The 21546-nt window shown below is 38.2% G+C and overlaps 1 protein-coding gene across 5 annotated transcripts in view; it reads right to left on the bottom strand.

Annotated features, from left to right (window-relative positions):
• Positions 1-21546, bottom strand: part of SCAPER (S-phase cyclin A associated protein in the ER) — a 423555-nt gene that overhangs the window by 218441 nt on the left and 183568 nt on the right. For all 5 annotated transcript variants that reach the window (XM_061394725.1, XM_061394723.1, XM_061394726.1 and 2 more), the window contains exons 22-23: positions 10443-10508; positions 1573-1699 (exon numbers count right to left, since the gene is read on the bottom strand). In XM_061394725.1, coding sequence (XP_061250709.1) covers positions 1573-1699; positions 10443-10508 — 193 coding nt within the window. The remainder of the gene's footprint in view (positions 1-1572; positions 1700-10442; positions 10509-21546) is intronic.

A 21546-nucleotide genomic window follows, 5' to 3' on the forward strand; every position in this document is an offset into this window, starting at 1 on the left:
CTGAGGCATACCGCCTAGAATAGAGCAAACTCTCAAAGCATAGTCCTTGGATCAGCAGCATCAATGTCACTTGGGAACTTACTGGAAATACAAATTCTTGGGACCCACTCCAGATCTACTGAATCAGAAACCCAAGGTGTTTTAACAAGTCCTCTAGGTGATTCTGATGCAGACTAAAGTCTGAGGCTCCTTCCCTGCTTTAGAGAAATTCTTCTTGAATTGTTCTAATACAGAAACTATTTGAGCAGCACGGCCCCTTACCTCTCTCCCTCTCTCCAATCACCCCCATCCACACACACACACACACACACACACACACACATATCAAATCCTGAAAATGAACATCTATTGTAAGAAGAATGATATAAAAAATTGTAGTACTAACACAATGTAGTACTCACTGTACGACAGAGAAAATAAATGAAAAATAGCTACATTTATAAGCTTAAATAAAACTTCAGAGTCTTAATTTTGATTGAAAAAAATCAAGAAGTCTGAAGTGTAATATTTTATAAAGGCCAAATACAAGCAAAACAAAATAATATATTAATTAAATATACATTTATGTGATAAATCAATAATACTATTTTTATAAAACAAAAAAAGGATACCCCTTTAATTCTATACAGTATTTCCTGGAAGGGAGCAGAGGCAGGGGATAGGGTGAGGAAGGAATCCAGTGGGAACTATAAATAATAAATATACTGGGATCAACTTAGTCCTTGGGTTGGTCATGAGATCATAACCCACTGCATTTATGTAATTTTTATCACTACATTCTTTCATATATATAAAATATAACACAATACAGTTTAAACCAAGAAAACAAAAATCACAGCTAATAAAGATGAACATCACCTTAAACAAAAAAATTAGAAACCATCTAAGTGATATAAATTGTATAAATTGTGATATGTTCATTCAGTTAAAAGAATTTATAAGACATGATAAAATATTTATGATAAAATTAGCAAGACAAAATACTGTAAAAATGTACAGTAAAATATTAGAAAAAACACAATAAAATGTCAATATTGGATATTACAGGGAGTTTTATTTCTTCTTTGTTCCTTTAAAATTTTCTATAGTGAATAATAAATACTTTTAAAACCATTAAGGATTTTTTAAACTGTCACTGAAACATTTAACGACTGTAAGTCATTAAAGAAAACTATCAAATCTTCTATTGGAAACAGGAAGGAAACTGGTGTTTTGTGAAAATCTGTGATTTATGAGCTTTATAATTCAAAGTCTTATATTTTCTGCCATAAAACTGTATATCTTTATTACTCTGATTCTATTTAAAATAGAACACCATGTTAGGAAAAATATAACTGAGAAAACTACAATGTAAAGAATGTATTTTTGCCATAGAGGACTTCAGTTAACACAACTAAAAACAATTTCAATATCATAAGAACAAAAAGAAAAAAATATCCATCAATGGTTGACTGGCTTTTGGAAACACCAAAGAAACACATATATTTAGAGTTTGCCTTGTAGTCCCAAGGCCCGTCATAATAAGAAAGAAACATAAAGATTATGGCCAGGGGCCAGAGATGAGTTACATACCTCTTTTTCCAATATTCTGGCGACCTCACCAAGGGTCCGATCTAAAGCAGAAACCTTATTGTTTGCCCATGAGCCACCGTCTTGTACTTGTAGCTGTTTTAGAAGATCTTTGGCTAACCGCTGAAGTCTTGGATACAAAATAAAAGAGAAGAATGACATGAATGAATTAGAATACAATATTTCATTTTCCAGAACACTTTTAAACAAAAGTTACTTTCATTATTATATTAGAAACTGCTTCATAGAGTACTTAAGGAAAAGAAAAACAAACCATTCCTAAGGACGGTATTACTCTATATTCACAAACACCAATCTAGTCTTTGTGACACAAAACAGACCTAAAGGACAGTACTGTCCATCCACAGGATCAGCTGGAGCAGTTGCTGCCATCAGTTTCTGCGTTACTCTTACACTAGAACAGACCTGATGTGGGGAAAGGTCAGAGTATGATGGCAGAGAAAATGAGGAGAGGAGCCTGAGCAGGTCTTCATATTTTGATGTAAATCTTTAAGGTAATTATAAGCACTGACATATGAATTTGACATTCTCAGAATGTCAAATTCCCCATGTTCCAGTTTATAAGCAATTTGGGGATTTCCTGTCACTGCTGATGTCATTTAGACAACAGAGCATTTGCTTTTATTTGCTTTTCACCAAGAATAACACATAACACACCTGGGGCTTTCCAGGTGGCTCTAGTGGTAAAGAGCCCACCTGCCAATGCAGGAGACATAAGAGATATGGGTTCGATCCTGGGTAGGGAAGATCCCTTGGAGGAGGGCATGCAAACCATTCCAGTATTTTTGCCTGGAAAATCCCATGGACAGAGGAGCCTGGCGGGCTACAGTCCATGGGGTCGCAAAGAGTTAGACACTATAGACACTAATGAAGTGACTTAGCACGCACTTTAGTAAGTGGACTGCATTAATGTTTCTTTAAAGCCCTTGCTTCTTCTGTTTCACAGACCTCATTCTTTGAGCAATGTTCTTCTCCTATCCTGTTATTCGCCTGAGCATCCTACCAACAGACACTCACCAGACACCACCCCAGATCTCTCCACTTTCCCCCTATATGCCACTGCCGTTACCCTACTTCCATTTTTATCTATGACTGATTCCATTGGCCTTCATTATAATCACTTCCTTGTAAACGTGTGGTACATTCCCTCTCTGTTGTTCTGTTACTCCTACAGGTAACCCCCAGTTATGGTAACAATCACCAACGTCTGTTTAGTGGGCCAGGCATCCCTCTCGATGTCTTACAAACATTAATTTAGCTGGATTAGTGAACATCTGCTAGCCGTTTCCATTTCTGATACTGAGAAAAACTCACACAATACAAAAGATTGGTATGACTATGGCTTCAGAATCTTACTAATAAGTTTGTCCAAGTCTGCTCACTCTCACACTCTTCCACGAAGACTTCTTCATATATTGCTCCATCTCCTCATAATTCCACTCTTTTCCTTCTCCCTCTTGCTTCCATATAAGAAGATTTTACATTTCATAGAGAAAATGGAAGCTACTGGAACAAGGAAATCCTCACTTTCTGCCAAAAATCTATAAGCATCTGAGCATTTCACCCACACTCTCCTTTATTTCTCCTATTACAATCAAGGAAGACTGATTCCTCCCACATAGGGCTAATCTTCAGGGAAGGTAATGGCACCCCACTCCAGTACTCTTGCCTGGAAAATCCCATGGACGGAGGAGCCTGGTAGGCTGCAGTCCATGGGGTCTCGAAGAGTCAGACATGACTGAGCAACTTCCCTTTCACTTTTCACTTTCATGCACTGGAGAAGGAAATGGCAACCCACTCCAGTGTTCCTGCCTGGAGAATCCCGGGGACAGGGGAGCCTAGTGGGTTGCCGTCTGTGGGGTCCCACAGAGTCGGACACGACTGAAGCGACTTAGCAGCAGCAGCAGCAGCAACAGGGCTAATCTTACCACACTGACTCTATATGCATGAGGTCTTTCTGGATCTAAATCCTGCTTTCCCTGCTTCAGTGTCTTTGCAAATGCTCTTTATTCATTCCTTCTGAAACACTTCCTCCACCTCCAGAAAAATTCTACTCTTCCCTAAGTTCCTAGCTCAAACACTGCTTTCTCTGATCTGTTCCTTCAAGTCACTATCACAAGTCTCTCTCACGCAGAGACTGACAACAGGATTTTTGGTAATGATGGGAATGTTCCATACCTATTATGTACAACCTGGTGGCTGCTGGTCAAACGTACCTATTGTGTACTTGAAAGACAGTTACTATGAGTGCAGGACTTAAAAAAAAAAATTAACCATTTTATTTCGTTTTTGGTTGTACAGGGTCTTCGTTGCTGCGTGTAGGCTTCCTCTAGTGGCAGCGAGTGGGGGACACTCTCCAGTTGTACCAACGCTTCTCCTTGTGGCGGCTTCCCTTGTTTCTAAGCAGCGTCTCTAGGACTTCAACAGATGCAGCACGCACGCTCAGCAGTTGTGGCTCACATTCCCTAGAGTGAAGGAGCTTCGGTATGAAGAACTAACTTAACTTAATTTTGATAATTTAAACAGCCACATGTGGCTAGAAGCTATCATACTGAACAGTGCAGAAGCACAATATGAACCTTATGAGGGAGGGCTGCTGTCGAACCATTCACCATCTTATCCACAGCACCGTTAACGTTAAGTATACTCTAGAAGCACTGATATATGGTCTAAGAAGAAATTTCTTCTTTATACCAGTCTTATAATATCCATAATCTCTATTACAATATACTTTCATGTACATGATCTCATTTGTCCTCTGAAAAACATTATCCATCCCTGTTTGAATGCTAGCGCTTAGGAAGATGAGGTGACTTTCCCAAGGCTGCAGGGCTAGTAAATGCACTATTGGAAGTAGGAACCTATGCCTTTCATCTTCAGATTTCATGCTTTATCTCCACACCATATTAGTCAATTCAATAAGAAAATTTTATTCACAAATGAATAATATCCTAGAACACAGTTTCACCTATTTATGTAAAAATCTTTAATTCCTCAAAGAATACAATAGCAACTGCAGTTCAAAAAGGCGCTTGTGAACTCCAGTTTAAATCTAAGCTATCCATATGGAGTTTACTTTGATAAGTCACAGAACAAATGCAAACTCTAAAATCAGAAATACCTACGCTTAAATTTTGGCTTTATGTAAACTGTGGGGAGGTTATTTAAATACTCAATTTCTTCAACTTAAAAGTGGAGATTATATATACATATATTTTTTTCTTCAGAGCTTCTGAAGATTAGAGATAATGTAATGTACCTAACACCATTCACTAAAGTAGACATTGAATAAATAATCAATAAATAATCAACTCTTATTACTACTTGCTGACAGAAAGTCTCAACCTAACATTTCGAGAATATAAAAAATACAAAAATAGACTAAGAGCAACATAGTCCTTTTCCTCCTAATCGAATGTGGGCTAGAGTCCCATCCGATTAAAGTAACTGACCTTATCACGTGGACGAATATTGGCAGCAAACTCCATTGTGTGACAGATAAGTAGCCACTTCAGCTCTTGGCTGAATAAAGCCTGCACACCATGTAACTAAATATCCAGCCACAGCAACAGATGCATATGAATCTAGTAGTACTCTTACCAAGAATGCTCACATTCCACTGAAAACCAGGGGTATTTAGAGAGGCACAAGGACCATTTTAATTCACAGAATACAAGAGGCTTATATTTCGCCCTGAGGTAAATCAAATCTGGGACTCATATGAACCTACCCTTCAAGGAAGAATGCCAAATGAAGGGGATGCTGTGGTAACATGAGCTAAACCTCTGCTTCATTCCTGGCCTCCACCAAGTACCACAAATAACATAGCTCCTCTCAAGAAGAAAAGCATTCGATTTTGATTCATACTATAAATAATGATTGAATGTCACAGGACTCAATTCCTGAAAGTTATAGTCTCCTTACAGGGCAAGAACAGGAGCTGTTTAGAGGGTGCAGTTTTTTAATACAGAAATTGCTATTTGTGTAAATTCTGGCAGATAATTTTTCTAGCATGAAAAGAAAAACTAAAGGCTTCGTAATTCCTAGCCCAGAACATGAGAAGTATCTGACAGGTAAATGGCTTTGTGGAGAATTTTTTAAGGTCAGATATTTTCTTCTCAAAATTTGAACACATTTTAACAATTCTCAGTTCAAATCTGTTACTGGTAAATGGTAAGGGCTCCTCTTTAAGGAGCCCTAACTTTTATCACAGTAAAGTTTTGGGAGGTTCATTAGGACCATTGGGAAGATTTATAAGTGTAAGAAGGGACACTGTGTCCTGTTCTTTAGTGTGGTGGGCAGGAAGACATAAATATATTAACTTCCATTTTTTCTTTTAAACCGTCTCTATTTGAGAGGTACATAGTTTAAATTTAAGGCTACAGGTTCCCCTTTCATTTTTAAGTTATATGCCTAAGCCTGTATTTTTAAATGTAAGAGTTTAAGAAATCCTCATATAAGATGAAGAAAGCCAGTGTGCATATACTGCGTCCCATAGGGAACATCTTTCATCGTTGCCTCCAGCATCCTTTCTTGTGAATAAAGAACCCATCTACCCCTTCAGGGAACTATGTCATCCTCACACTTAATACTAGATGTGCTCAATGCTATCAAGGTGCTGCTGTTCCCAGGCCCTCACCCACAGTGGAAAGATCTAGAAAATGTGTGTACATTATTTTATATAAATATTATAAAATATATATAATTATATATACAAAAAGCTGATGCTTGAGCAACAGGGCTTTGAGCTGTATAGGTCCATTTATACAGATTTTTTACACTACGTGTGCACCACAGGATTCATGGTTGGTTGAATTCATGAATGTAAAACCTCAGAGGGGAAGGGTTGACTGTAAAAGTTATAGGCAAATTTTTGACTGCTCAGAGGGTCAGTACCTCTAAACCCCACTCCGCATTGTTCCAAGGTCGTGTGTGTGTGTGTATCCCTACACTTTACATATATTTATTTCTACATATATGTTGGAAAATACAAGTTAAAACTGATATCTAAAATTCCAATTCATCACTGCAGGATTTTCTATTCTCCTTGAGTATACTTTTTAACTCTCTTCTCTAACAGTGAGCAATATGTCTTCCAACATCCTTAATATATTTACTTATGGGAACAACCCCCCTAACATATCACCCATCCATGTTTATGTACACTATTATCTACCTGCTTGGCTCTGACTCCCCACACCGGTCTCCTCTGCTCTTCTCACCCATGCATAGGTTTCACAGCCTTTACAAGGCTCCCCTGACAGACTGGGCAAGGATGACATTCCATGGATATGCCCTCCTCACTTGGTTCTGATTCCCCACACCAGGCCATAGTGTCCTACCCTACATGGAGGCTCTGCTCGGCTCTGGACCTTCACATCTGGCCACCCCTCTTTGGTCCACTCAGGCTCTGACAGCCACCACTCTGCCCCCACTGATCCAGTCATCCAGCCAATGCAGATGGCTGCTTGGTGGTGCTCTCATCTAACAATAATAGGACTGAATTTTTCTGGTTAGGGGGAAGGGAAATTGGAGAAAGTCATTTTCATTTATTAAATAGAATAATTTTATAAGGAGACATGTCTTTTCATCTCCTTTTTGGTTACCTATTTCAATCAGTTACAATAATTAAGCTTTTTGAGAAAAAGGATGACTCTAAAGTTTTAGATGACTTAATGTAAGGATGGACCTGCCATTTCTTAAGATAAACAAAAATAGGAGGGGTAAGTTTTGAAAACAAATTTCAGGAGTCTACCCTGACACATGTTCACCTAAGGCATTCAAGTGAACAGAGAGACATCCAAGTAGAAATGCTAACATGAAAGCTGGATATTGTATTCTGGAGTTCTGGGGACAGGTCTGGATTGGAAACAAGAATCTAAAGTCCAGAATATCATGTAGGAGGCAAGCTGCCAGTCCAGGTTCGATGCGCGATGCTGGATGCTTGGGGCTGGTGCACTGGGACGGCCCAGAGGGATGGTGTGGGGAGGGGGGAGGGGGGAGGGTTCAGAATGGGGAGCACATGTGTACCTGTGGCGGATTCATTTTGATATTTGGCAAAACTAATACAATTATGTAAAGTTTAAAAGTAAAATAAAATTAAAAAAAATAAATAAAGTCCATCCAGATACTAGTTGTTTAGTCATGAAAATAAATGAGATTACCAAGAGAATAATCCTCTACCTGAACTCTCAGGACAAAGGCATGCTAATGTCAGAGCTCAAAGAGACAAGAAACAATGAGGCAACAGGTAATGAAGAAGAGCAGTTAGTCAAGTAAGAGGAGCATCCAGGGAAAGCTGTAGAACAGACTATTACATTAAAGGTCCCCCCTTGAAGTATATCTTGCTAGCCATGACTTACTAGTCTCCTCATACAGTGACTAAGGACTTGACAAAATGACTTGCCTTGGCCAATGAGACATCACAAGCAGAGGCCTGATCTGGCCTGATATTCCCATCACTGATGAACACTATGCAAAAACACTGATGCAAAAACCCTCAACAGAGCAAGTCGAACAGATTCAGCAGCATATTAAAAGGATTATTCACCATGACCAAGTGATCCGTCATCAAGGAGGCCGACCCAAGCTTCCTTACATGGCAGTCAGAGGGGAACAAGAAAGCAAAGTTGTGAGCAAAAGCTTCAAGACTTCTGAAGCTAAGGCTCAGAAGTCACACACTGCTTCTGCAGTAGACTAGGGATCAGAACAAGTCAAAAGGCCAAATTCAAGAGTAAGGTTAGTAAGAGTCCACCCGTTGATGGAGAGGTGGCAAAGTTATATTGCAAAGGGCCATGCCTTCAGGAATGGCTCAGCAACTTCTGGCCATCTCTGCCAACACTATACTGTGTCATATATTAAATTTCCTCAAATTTTGGATAGATTTCTAGATTGTTTTTAAAAACCGAGTCCGTTAATTTGTATTACTATTTACATGCCAATGCAAAACTATTTTAACCACCTGTTAGCTGAATCCTACTTCATTTCCCCTCTTTAAAAATTTTTTTCCTGGAAATTTTATTTTTCTATATGTTCTTTAAAATGCTTCTATCTCTAGCTTTAAGAAGGTTGTTATGTTGTTGAAATCACATATTTGTAGGAGAATTTAAAGAGAATTTACTATACTTTGTCTTCTATCCAAGAGTACAATTTGTCTTTTAACTTTTGTGAGTCATTTTTTTATATCCCTTGTTAGCAGTTAACAACTTGTAAGCAGTTAACAACTGCTTATAGATATTCCTCCATCTGTGGCATGTAAGTTGTTTCTTGAGTTTCTCACTATTGAAAGTAACAAAAATAGTTATCTTTGTATATAAATATTTGCACATATTTTTCATTATTTCACTGGGCAGTATGAAGTCTAAAGTGGATGTCCAAAGTAGCAGGGGGATAAATCAGATGAGTTTGGGACCAGCAAACCATATAAAATAAACAACAATGTCCTGCTGTACAGCACAGGGAACTACATTCAGTATCTTTTAATAAACTATAATGGGAAATAATCTGAAAACAACGTATGTATAACTGGATTACTTTTCTGTACATCAGAAACTAACATAACATTGTAAATCAACTATAATTAAACAATAAAACCGTAAGTACTGGAACTTAATCGTGTATATATAATGAATAAAAGATCTTAAAAGTAAAAGAAAACCAAACTGGACATCCTAAGCTCCAGATTCACATGGCCTTTCTGTAAGACCATACCGATCTGCACTCCCAACAGCAGTATTATATGAGTGCCCTTCTCTCACGGCCCCGCTATTGGCAGTCTATTTGAGACAAACAAAATGACGATGTTTTTGTTTCCTTAGCTAGTACACCTAGTAATTACACTTACACCCAATCACTTCAGTTAAGTTCAGTCACTTAGTCGTGTCTGACTCTTTGCGACCCTATGAATTGCAGCACGCCAGGCCTCCCTGTCCATCACCAACTCCCGGAGTTCACTCAAACTCACATCCATCAAGTCAGTGATGCCATCCAACCATCTCATCCTCTGTCGTCCCCTTTTCCTCCTGCCCCCAATCCCTCCCAGCATCAGAGTCTTTTCCAATGAGTCAACTCTTCGAATGAGGTGGCCAAAGTACTGGAGTTTCAGCTTTAGCATCATTCCTTCCAAAGAACACCCAGGACTGATCTCCTTTAGAATGGACTGGTTGGATCTCCTTGCAGTCCAAGGACTCTCAAGAGTCTTCTCCAACACCACAGTTCAAAAGCATCAATTCTTCGGCGCTCAGCTTTCTTCACAGTCCAACTCTCACATCCATACATGACCACTGGAAAAACCATAGCCTTGACTAGACGGACCTTTGTTGGCAAAGTAATGTCTCTGCTTTTGAATATGCTATCTAGGTTGGTCATAACTTTCCTTCCAAGGAGTAAGCATCTTTTAATTTCTGTCAAGTGGCCCCAGCAACAATCCTGAACGAGATCTCCTCAGAGTAAGAATCAGTACAGCCTTGGCAAAACTTGCTTTGTTCAAATAGGGTTTCTCTACCTCAGCACTACTGATGTTTTGAATGAGATACTCCTTTGTTGTGGAGGACTATCTCATGCACTGAAAAAAGGGTAATGGCATCCCTGGCCTCTATTCACTTGATGGCAGCTGCACCAGTTTTTCCAATCTGTGATAACAAAAATATTATCACATATCCACAGATGCAGACAAATGACCCCTGGCAAAATCATCCTCAGTTGGATATATGATATGGTGTTAGAAGAATAATATCCTAGGCATCGGATACAAAAGTCTATGACCACAAGCAAACAATAATGGTTCAGGTAAACTTTTGTTATAGGCAGAGACTAAAGAGACAAATAAATAAAATGTAGGCTAAAATACTCACTTTGCTTTATAGGGTGAGTCCGAACCAGAATTTTTTGCTTCCAATAAACTCTCATATTCCTTGGCCCTGGAGAGAAAAGAGTTTTATCACTGTTAGCTATTTTGTTGCTAATTTTTATACCAAAATAAAACTTTGGCTATGTTTTTCCCCTCCCAGTATTAAGAATATTACTATGCTGAATTTTAACAATTCCATTTCTGACACTGCTTCTTTACAATACTATAAATGCAATCCAAAAAGATTGAAAAATGCATATTTCCTCACAGGATAGAAAATCATAAAAACATATCTGAGTTAGGGACTTGGTACAGAATGGTGGTTATTTTTCAAAAATATGAAAATCATAATTAATCTTGAAACCATATTAAGTTTCTACAAGGTGGTTAAGATGGCTGAATATCAATGTACCTCAAGAGGTATTCAATGCAAAATTAATGTTGTTGTTGTTCAGCTGCTAAGTCATGTCCAACTCTTTGTGACCCCATGGACTGCAGCACGCAAGACTTCCTTGTCCTTCACCATCTCCCAGAATTTGCAAAAACACATGTCCATTGAGTTGGTGATGCCATCCAACCGTCTCATCCTCTGATGCCCCCTTCTCCTTCTGCCCTCAATCTTTCCCAGCATGAAGGTCTTTTCCAAAGAGTTGGCTCTTTGCATCAGGTGGCCAAAGTATTGGAGCTTCAGCATCAGTCCTTCCAATGAATATTTAGGGTTGATTTCCTTCAAGATTGACTGGTTTGATCTCCTTGAAGTCCAGGGGACTCGCAAGAGTCTTCTCTAACACCACAATTCTAAAACATCAATTCTTCTGTGCTCAGCCTTCTTTCTCGTCCAACTTTCACATCTGTACATGACTATCGGAAAAACCATAGATTTGACTATATGGACTTTTGTTGGCACAGTGATGTCTCTGATTTTTGATATGCCATCTAGGTTTGATATAGTTTTTCTACCTAGGAGCAAGTGTCTTTTCATTCTGAGGCTATAGTCACTGTCCACAGTGATTTTTAGAGCCCAAGAAAATAAAATCTGCCACTCTTTCCATTGTTTCTCTATTTGCCATGAGTCATTGGAAAAGACCCTGATGCTGGGAGGGATTGGGGGCAGGAGGAGAAGGGGACGACAGAAGATGAGATGGCTGGATGGCATCACTGACTCGATGGACGTGAGTCTGAGTGAACTCCGGGAGTTGGTGATGGACAGGGAGGCCTGACATGCTGCGATTCATGGGGTCGCAAAGAGTCGGACACGACTGAGCGACTGATCTGATCTGATCTGACGGGACTGGATGCCATGATCTTTGTTTTTTGAATGTTGAGTTTTAAGACAGCTTTTTCACTCTCCTCTTTCATCTTCATCAAGAGGCTCTTTAGCTCCTCTTTGCTTTCTGCCCTTAGGGTGGTATCACCTGTGTATGTGAGGTTGTAGATATTTCTCCTGGCAATCTTGATTCTAGCTTGTGATTCATCCAGTCCAGCATTTCGCATGATGTGTCTGCATAAAGTTAAATAAGCAGGGTGACAATATGCAGCCTTGATGCACTCCTTTCCCAATTGTGAATCTGTTTGTTGTCCCAGGTCCTGTTCTAACTGTTGCTTCTTGACCTGCATACAGGTTTCTCAGGAGACAGGTAAGACAGGTATTCCCATCTCTTTCAGAATTTTCCAGTTTGTTGTTATCCACACAGTCAAAGGCTTTAGAGGGTCAATGAAGCAGAAGTAGATGTGTTTTTTGAGTTCCCTTCCTTTTTCTATGATCCAACAGATGTTGGCAATTTGATGTGTGGTTCCTCTGCCTTTTCTAAACCCAGCTTGTACATCTGGAATTTTTCAATTCACGTACTGCTGAAGCCTAGCCAGAAGGATTCTGAACATTACCTTACTAGCAGGTGAAATGAGTGCAATTGTGTGGTAGTTTGAACATTCTTTGGCACTGCCCTTCTTTGGGTTTTGAATAAAAACTGACCTTTTCAGTCCTGTGGCCATTGCTGCGTTTTTCAAGTTTGTTGAAATATTGAGTGTAACACTTTCACAGCACCATCTTTTAGGATTTTAAATAACTCAGCTGGACTTCTGTCACCTCTGCTATCTTTGTTCATAGTATTGCTTCCTGAGACCCACTTGACTTCACGCTCCAGGATGTCTGGCTCTAGGTGAGTGACCACAGCATCATGGTAAGTTCTTTTTCGTACAGTGCTTCTGTGTAAAGAATAGTCATTGAAGTCTAGAAGTAATTTTAAAAGGCAGTGGAAATGATGACCAGATACTCAAAAGATTTATTTTGTTCTGCTTTTGTTGTTTATACAGACTAAATGCCAAAAGTCTGCAAAAATCTAATAACACTTCTCTGTCATTGTTCAACTAAGCTTCAGCTTGCGTGTTCCAGCACTTAAAAGCCATCAATAGGTCAACAATCAGCAAATGCTACTTTTACAATATATTAACAATGATTTAATTTTTCAATTTCTCTTTTCAGAGGTCAAAATTTAAATTTTGACCATTCATCCAAAGGGTTCTAGCCTCTAATCAGTGACCTGTGAAAGAACTAATCACAATGTACACCAATCCAGACAGCGATGACTGGTGAAAAAAAAACAAAACAAAAAACTGCTTCATAAAAACCTGAAAGATGCAAATTACACCAGGCCTAATGAGAGAAAAAAATCAATCTACCATAGGTTATGCTTGGGAATGAAGAAATAACTAAATTAGAATTAAACATTAAATTATGTATGTTTCAAACTACATGTGCACATTGCAAGTAAAAGTGTTAATCACTCAGTCGTGTCCAACTCTTGGCAACCCTATGTACTACAGCCTGCCAGGCTTCTCTGCACACAGGATTTCCCAGGCAAGAATACTGGAGTGGGTTGCCATTCCCTTCTCCAGGGGATCTTCCTGATCCAGGGATTGAACCTGGGTCTTCTGCATTGCAGGCAGATTCTTTATCATGCACTCACTGAAAGTGAGGGTTAGTCACTCTGTCATGTCCAACTCTGCAACCCCATGGACTGTAGCCCATCAGGCTCCTCTGTCCATCTCCAGGCAAGAATGCTAGAGTGGGTTGCCATTCCCTTCTCCAGGGGATCTTCCCAATCCAGGGATCGAACTCAAGTCTCTTGGGTTGCTGGCAGATTCTTTACCACCTGAGGCAGGGATGCTCTCAATGTGCTCACTGCTCTCAGCCAAAAATATTAATGCATATCAAAATGGGGAAATATCCACACTGTACTTGCAATTGTGACCTCATATGAAGGTGGGAAAAAACAATTATGTAGGGTTCAATGCATTCCAGGCACATACGCCAGAAGCTATGTACTGTCTTGCGAAGTCTTAAAAAATACGTCTTTTCCTCATTTTACAGAAAAGAAATTGAGGCTTAAGAAGTTGTCTATTATATCAAAACATTTCTTCATCTGAGGCTTCAAGTGGAAAAGACTGAATACATTCTCCGATTTGTGCACATTTAACTAGAAAATTATAATACCAAACAAAGATATCCTAACTCTACCTGAAATGGTAGTTAAGCACTTTTCCCTAACTTGAATCTTGTCTTGATTCACTTTTAACAATCAATTAAATACTTATTTCCAGAGTTCATATTCTGTATAAACTAAACTAGAATATGGGGGATAATAAGAGTTATATACAGCACGGATGAGGTATATACATAGTGGAGCTATTCAAGATATTTATTCTCCACAAGGAAGAGGAAGAAACAGCATTAAAAGGCACATAATTCTGCAAAGCTGAGTAGGTAACAAATGCAAACTGTCACAAGTGCTCATTACCACCTAAGATGCTAGGGGGAGTTTCCTCAAGGAAATGGAAAGTGTACCTGCTTGAAAGATAAGTAGTATCTGAGTACACGAAAAGAAAATGCCATTAACAGGAGAGAGAAGTGAGCAATAATGAAGACACAGAGGGAAATACAAGTTATGCTGAGGGAACTGTGTACAGATCCCTTTGCTTGGAGCAAAAGATTAAAATATGGGAATAATGAGAGCTAAGACTGAATACTCTATTATAATTAAATTCTCATTATTTACTTTTTAAGATAATGACTCACTTTATTAATGTTTTAAATTTATTAGTGTCATGTTGTATACTACATTTCCTCACTTTTAGTCTCCTTGTTATCATGATTATACTTTTTCTCAGCCATAATGTGGGATATTTATTTACTCCATTTTTTTGGCTAGCCTTTTCATAGGCTCTTTTGTTACCAATATGCTCAAAGAATTAGATCTCATCAACTTCTATTTAACTTGTTTTTATCTTTATAAAGATATAGTACATTATAAGTGCCATATGTGTATTTGTTAAATAAAAATAAATAAATCTGTACCATTTTTTCAGGAAGGAGAAATTAGAATATTGTTCTAATCCTTGAGTTGTTTAGATCATTTCTACTTCAACTGATAAAGTAACTTAAGGTTAAAACTTCATTCTGAGTAATTTTTTGACTATATCCCCATAAGTTTAATTTTCTCACTGTCACAAATGTCAAAAGTTTATTTCCATTTTTTCTTACTCCAAAAAAAATCTTGTTACTTCAGATATTTTCTGCCCCAACCCTACGCTTTGGTTTCACAATGTTCATTTTTTGTGTTTATAATTTTTTTCATTCTTGGGTCAGTTTTATTGAGGTATAATTTACATACAATAAAGACTTCAAGTTTTAAACCTATAATTTGATGAGTTTTCACAATTGGGCCTACCAATATAAATGAAACCACAATCATGATGTAAAGCATTTCTACCACTCACAAAGTTTTCTTAGGTTTTTTTTTTTTTTTGCAATAAGTCTCTTTCCCCTTCCCATACCCTTTCGTTCCTAGCAACCAGCTGTCTACTTTCTACCCCTAAAGCTTTATGAATATCAAATCAGTACAATCATACATACTCTCCTGTGTCTGAATTAATTCATTTAGAATAAATCTTTTAAGAGTCTTTCATAATGTTGAATATATTATTAGTTTATTCCTTTCCACTGCTTTACAGTGTCCCATTCTCTGGATATCATAATTTGTTTATCCACTACCAGTTGGATATTTTACTTTCCAATCTGGGACTACTATGAACATGTGTAGACAAATTACTGCATGGATAAATGTCTTAATTTCTCTTAGATAAATACAGAAGTGGGATTGCTGAGCTATATGACAAGCACCTGCTTAACCTTAATTTACAAAATGTTTATCAAATGGGTCATTCCAATTTGTACGTTTACCAGCAAAGTATAGAGTTTCAGTTGCTTTAATCTCCAACTATTACTGGTGAACGGCCTATTTCTCCCCTCAATTCTGCCAGTTTTCCCTTCATGTATTTTGTGGCTTTCTCAGATGCATATATGTTTGTAATTGTTATATATTTTTTACGGATTCATTCTTTCATCACCAAAAAATGTCCTTCTTCCTTTATTGTACAATTTTGGTCTTAAAGTATATGTTGTATTATATTAATATCATTTAGCTACATTATCTTGCAGAGGTTATTCTTCTCATGAAGTATCTGTTACTTTCGTTTCACATTAAGCCAGCTGGGTTCTTATATATTGAGTGAGTCCCTTGTAGATAGCATATAGTTGAATCATTTTTAAAAAATTCATTCTGCCAACCTGTATCTTTCACTGGAGTCTTTTAAGTGAAAGTGTGAGTCACTCAGGAGTGTCTGACTCTTTGTGACCCCATGGACTCTAGCCTGCCAGGCTCCTCAGTCCCAGGAAAGAACACTGGAGTGTGCTGCCACTCCCTTATCCAGGGAATCTTCCTGACCCAGGGATCAAACTCAAGTTTCCTGCATTACAAACAGATTCTGGAGTCTTTAATGAAACTATATTTAACATAATTACTGATAAGGACAGATTTACTTCTGCCATTTTGCTATTTCACCTATGCTCTCTTCTGTCCCCCATTTCTTTCATTACTGCTTTATCTTGTGTTAAATGTACCAGCTTCATTCCACTCTCATTTCTTCACACATATATACATACATATATATTTGTTTAGTTGCTTATTTTCTTAGTAGGTGACCTGAATTATAATTAACATCTTCTTTCATAACAATCTAGCTAGAATTAATATCAGCTTAGTTTCAGTAGTATACAAAAGTGTTCCTATATAGCATTTGGCTATATAGGTGGCTCAGTGGTAAAGAAGATGCCAGCCAAGCAGAGATGTGGGTTCAATCCCTGGGTCATGAAGATCCCTTGGAGAAGGAAATTGTAATCCACTTCAGTATACCTGCCTGGGAAATCCAATGGACAGAGGAGCCTGATGGAGTATAGTCCATTAGGGGTCGCAAAAGAGCCAGTCACGACTTAGCGACTAAACAACAACAATATAGCACTTATTCTTTATGCTAGAATTATAAATCACAGCTTTATACAGTGTGTGCCCATAAACATAGGTTTATAATTATTATTTTGTGCAGTTCACTTTTAATTCAAATGGGAAAAATGAGGAGTTAAAAAATACTACATTTACACTGACTTATATAGTTATTTCTATAGTGTTTTTTATTTCTTTGCATGTATTCAGGTTACTGTCTACTTTTTTTTTTTTTTAAATCTCAGACTGAAGATTTCCTTTAGAGCGTCTTGAAGTGCAGGTCTACTAGAGACAAACACCTGGCTTTTGTTTATCATAAAATGTACGGATTTCTCCTTCATTTTTGAAATTTTGCCAAGTATAGAATTCTTGGTTGACAATTTTTTTCTTCTACCAGGAAACTGAATATGTTTATCCTACTAGCTTCTGACCTCCATATTTTCCTATACAAATAAGCTGTTCTTATACTGCAGATATTTTATATATGAAGAATTGTTTCTTTTTTAAGATTTTCTTTGTCATTATCGCCCAGTGTTTGATTATGTGTCATAGCGTGGATCTCTGCATTTCTTCTACTTTGAGTTTGTTGAACTTCCTGGATCTGCAGATTCATATACTTCATTAAATTTGGAAAACTTTCAGATATATTTCTTCAAATGTCCTCTGCCCTTTGCTCTCTCTACTCCCCTTCTGGGATGCCCCTTATGTTTATGTTGGTATGCTGGGTAGTGTCCCACAGGTCTCTGACTTTTACCCATTCTTTTTTCTTTCTCTTCTATAAAAAGGATAATCTCAATAAATAGTTTTCAAGGTCACCAATTCTTTCTTCTACCTGCTCAGATAACCTGATGAACCCTTCAAATAATTTTTCATTTCAATTTTTGTACTTCACAGCTACAAAATTTATTAGTTCCTTAAAATTTTTTTAAATCTCATTATTAACCTTTTCCAGTTGGTTAGATATCATTCACATGGTTTCCTTTACTTCTCTGAGTACATTTAAAATTTTTAAAGTCTTTGTCTAGGAAGGCCAATGTCTGGGCTTCCCCAAGGACACTTTCTCTTAATTCCTCCTCCACAAAGTATGGGCCAATTTTCTTTTTCTTTGCATGCCTTTTCTTTGCAACTTTTCCTTAAGAACACACCTCTGTATTTAAAATGGATAACCAACAAAGACCTACTGTATAGCACATGGAACTCTCCTCAATGTTACATGCCAGTCTGGATGGAAGGGAGGTTTGGGGGAGAATGGATATATGTATATATATGGCTGAGTCTTTTCACTGTTCACCTGAAATTACCACCACATTGTTAACTGGCTATATACCCCAATACAAAATAAAGTGTTTAAAGTTACAAAAAAAAAAAAAAAAAAAAAGATCAATGCCATATTAAAAAAGCAGATATTTTAAGCATTATAATGTGGCAACTCTGGAAATCAGATTCTCTTTTCTCTCAGGGTTTGTTTTTGCTTGTTGTACATTTGTCTAGTGACTTTTCTGAACTAATATTCTAAAGTTTATATTCTTTGTCATTATGATCCCTAAAGTCTTGGTTTCATTATTTTAGGAATCAGCTAGTGATCCAAGAGATTTCTTTGAATACCATAAATAATAACAACAAAGAGTCCCAATCTAGTATTTGCAGATGAGCTGTGTGACTGTGTTGTGGCAAGCCAACAAGACACAGTCAGGCAGATTACAACACTGTCTTAGCCCTCACTTCCTGCTTGCATAAAAGCCTGATGGTCGGGTAGGGAAAAGACTCCAGGGTTGTCTTGGGTCTTATCTAATCATGTACCCAACCCTGGGGATACATGTGGCCTTCTAGATTTCTCAGAGTATGTGGGAGATTTTCAAAGCCTTTGTTTCCCAAAGCATCTTAATCCTCAACCTTTCCCTGCAAGTTTTTATTAGTCAATTATTTATACTAGTTGTATATCCTTGTACTTGTGTGCTGTGCTTAGTCACTCAGTCATGTCCAACTCTTCGCAACCCCATGGACTGTAGCCTGCCAGGCTCCTCTGTCCATGGGGATTCTCCAGGCAAGAATACCGGAGTGGCTTGCCATGCCCTCCTTGCACCAGGTATCATCAATTAATACATTTGCCTTCATATTGTTTTGACAATTATCCCCAGGTAACCTCCTCAGCTCTGGGAGAATTGTGAGTTAGGCAAAAGAAGGACAAACTCTTAAAACTAACCTTTCAGAGAACCATCAGAGAGGTCAAAACAGCTATGGTTCTTTGAGTACAAGATCTGCTCTTCTCCAGTATTAGATACCTGTAACAGGGATGCAGTTGATTGTCTTCAAAGCTTCTGCTGAGTTGGGAAGTTGAGATATGCTCAGGGCAAGCTAAAATGCCACTACCCTCTTTTATGGGCTTCCCTGATGGCTCAGACAGTAAAGAATCTGACTACAATGCAGGAGACCTGGGTTTGACCCCTGGGTCAGGAAAATGCCCTGGAGAAGGGAATGGCAACCCATTCCATTATTCTTGCTTAGAGAATTCCACGGACAGAAGAGCCTGACAGGCTACAGTCCATGGGGTTGCAAAGAGCTGGACACGACTGAGCGACTTTCACTTTCACTCTCTTTTTAAAAGTTGAATTATAGTTAATCCATAATTTTGCACAGCAAAATGACTCAGTGATACATATAAATGTATTTTTTCTTTTTCAGATTATTTTACATTATTGGTTATTACAAGATATTGAGTACAGTTCCCTGTGCTATACTGTAGATCCCTGTAGTTTATTTTATATATAATAGTATGTAAACATTAATCTCAAACTACTAATCTATCCCCCCCACAAGTACCCCATTTGAAAACCATAAGTTTCTTTTATATGTCTGTGAGTTCCTTTCTGTTGCATAAGTAAGTTCATTTGTATCATTTTTTTTAGATTCTACATATAAGTGATAATGAGATTTGTCTTTCTCTGACTTATATCACTCACTCAGTATGATAATCTCTAGGTCCATCTGTGTTGCTGCAAATAGCATTATTTCATTCTTTCTTTTTTTAACTGAAGTATAATTGCTTTCCAATGTTGTGTTAATCTCTGCTGTACAACGAAGTGAAACAGCTATCTGTATACATATATACCCTCCCTCTTGATCTTCCTTCCCTCACATTCCACCAACCAAGTCATCACAGAACACCAAGCTGTGGTGTTCTACACATCACGTTCTCACTACCTATCCATTTTACACATGGTGGTGCATTTATGTCAAACTTAATCTCTCGGTTCATCCCACTCTCCCCCTCCCCCACTGTGTTCACATGTTCTTCTCCACATCTGCATTTCTATTCTGCCCTGCAAATAGGTTCATCAGCACCATTTCTCTAGACTCCACATACATGTGTTACTATATGATATTTGTTTTCCTTTAACTTATTTCACTTTGTATGATATATTCTAGGTCCATCCACATCTCTACAAATGTCCCAATTTCATTCTTTTTTACGGTTGATTAAAATTCCATTATATATATGTATCACATCTTCTTTATCCATTCATCTGTCAATGGAAATTTAGGTTGTTTCCGTATCCTGGTTATCGTAAACAATGCTTCAGTGAACCCTGGGGTACATGCGTCTTTTTCAATTATGGCTTTCTCAGTTATATGTCCAGCAGTGGGATTGGTAGTGGGTCATATGGTAGTTCTATTTTTAGCTTTTTTAAGGAAACTACATTACTGTTCAGGAGAAGGAAATGGCAACTCACTCCAGTATTCTCCAGAATCCTGAATCCTGTGGACAGAGGAGCCTGGTGGGCTGCTGTCCATAGAGTCAGACATGACTGAAGTGACTTAGCACGCATGCATACATTGGAGGAGGAAATGACACCCCACTCCAATATTCTTGCCCAGAGAATCCCAGGGACAGAGCAGCCTGGTGCAAATATTTTCTCCCTTTTCCTCTTGCTTATGCTTTCCTTTGCTGTGCAAAAGCTTTTAAGTTTAAGTAGGTCCCATTGGCACCCCACTCCAGTACTCTTGCCTGGAAAATCCCATGGACGGAGGACCCTGGTGGGCCGCAGTCCATGGGGTCGCTAAGAAGTCGGACATGACTGAGCGACTTCAATTTCACTTTTCACTTTCATGCACTGGAGAAGGAAATGGCAACCCACTCCAGTATTCTTGCCTGGAGAATCCCAGGGACGGGGGAGCCTGGTGGGCTGCCGTCTATGGGGTCGCACAGAGTCAGACACGACTGAAGCGACTTAGCAGTAGCAGCAGCAGGTCCCATTTACGTCAAAAAGTGTTTTTCCTATGTTTTTCTCTAAGAGTTTTATAGTGTCAGGTCCTACATTTAGGTCTTTTATCCATTTTGAATTTAATTTTGTGTATAGTGTTAGGGAATATTTTAATTTCATTCTTTTACATATAGTTGTTTAGCTTTCCAAGAAACATTTATTGAAGAGGCTGTCTTTTCTCCACTGTATATTCTTGCCTCATTTGTCATAGATTAGGTGACCACAGGTGCATGAGATTGTCTCTGGACTTTTCCTTCCTGCATCATTGACCTTATTTTTGTTTTTGTGCCAGTACCATACTGTCTTGATTACTGTAGCTATGTAGTATTGTCTGAAGGAGCCTGATTTTTCATTTTCCAAGATTGCTTTATCTATTCAGGGTCTTTTGTATCAAAATGCAAATTTTAAAATTTTTGATTCTAGTTCTGTGAACAATGTTACTGGTAATTTGATTAAGAACTGCACTGAATTTGCAGATTGCCTTGGGAAGCACAGTCATTTTGACAAT

Source organism: Bos javanicus, chromosome 21 (assembly GCF_032452875.1).
Source record: "Bos javanicus breed banteng chromosome 21, ARS-OSU_banteng_1.0, whole genome shotgun sequence".
NCBI lineage: Eukaryota > Metazoa > Chordata > Mammalia > Artiodactyla > Bovidae > Bos > Bos javanicus.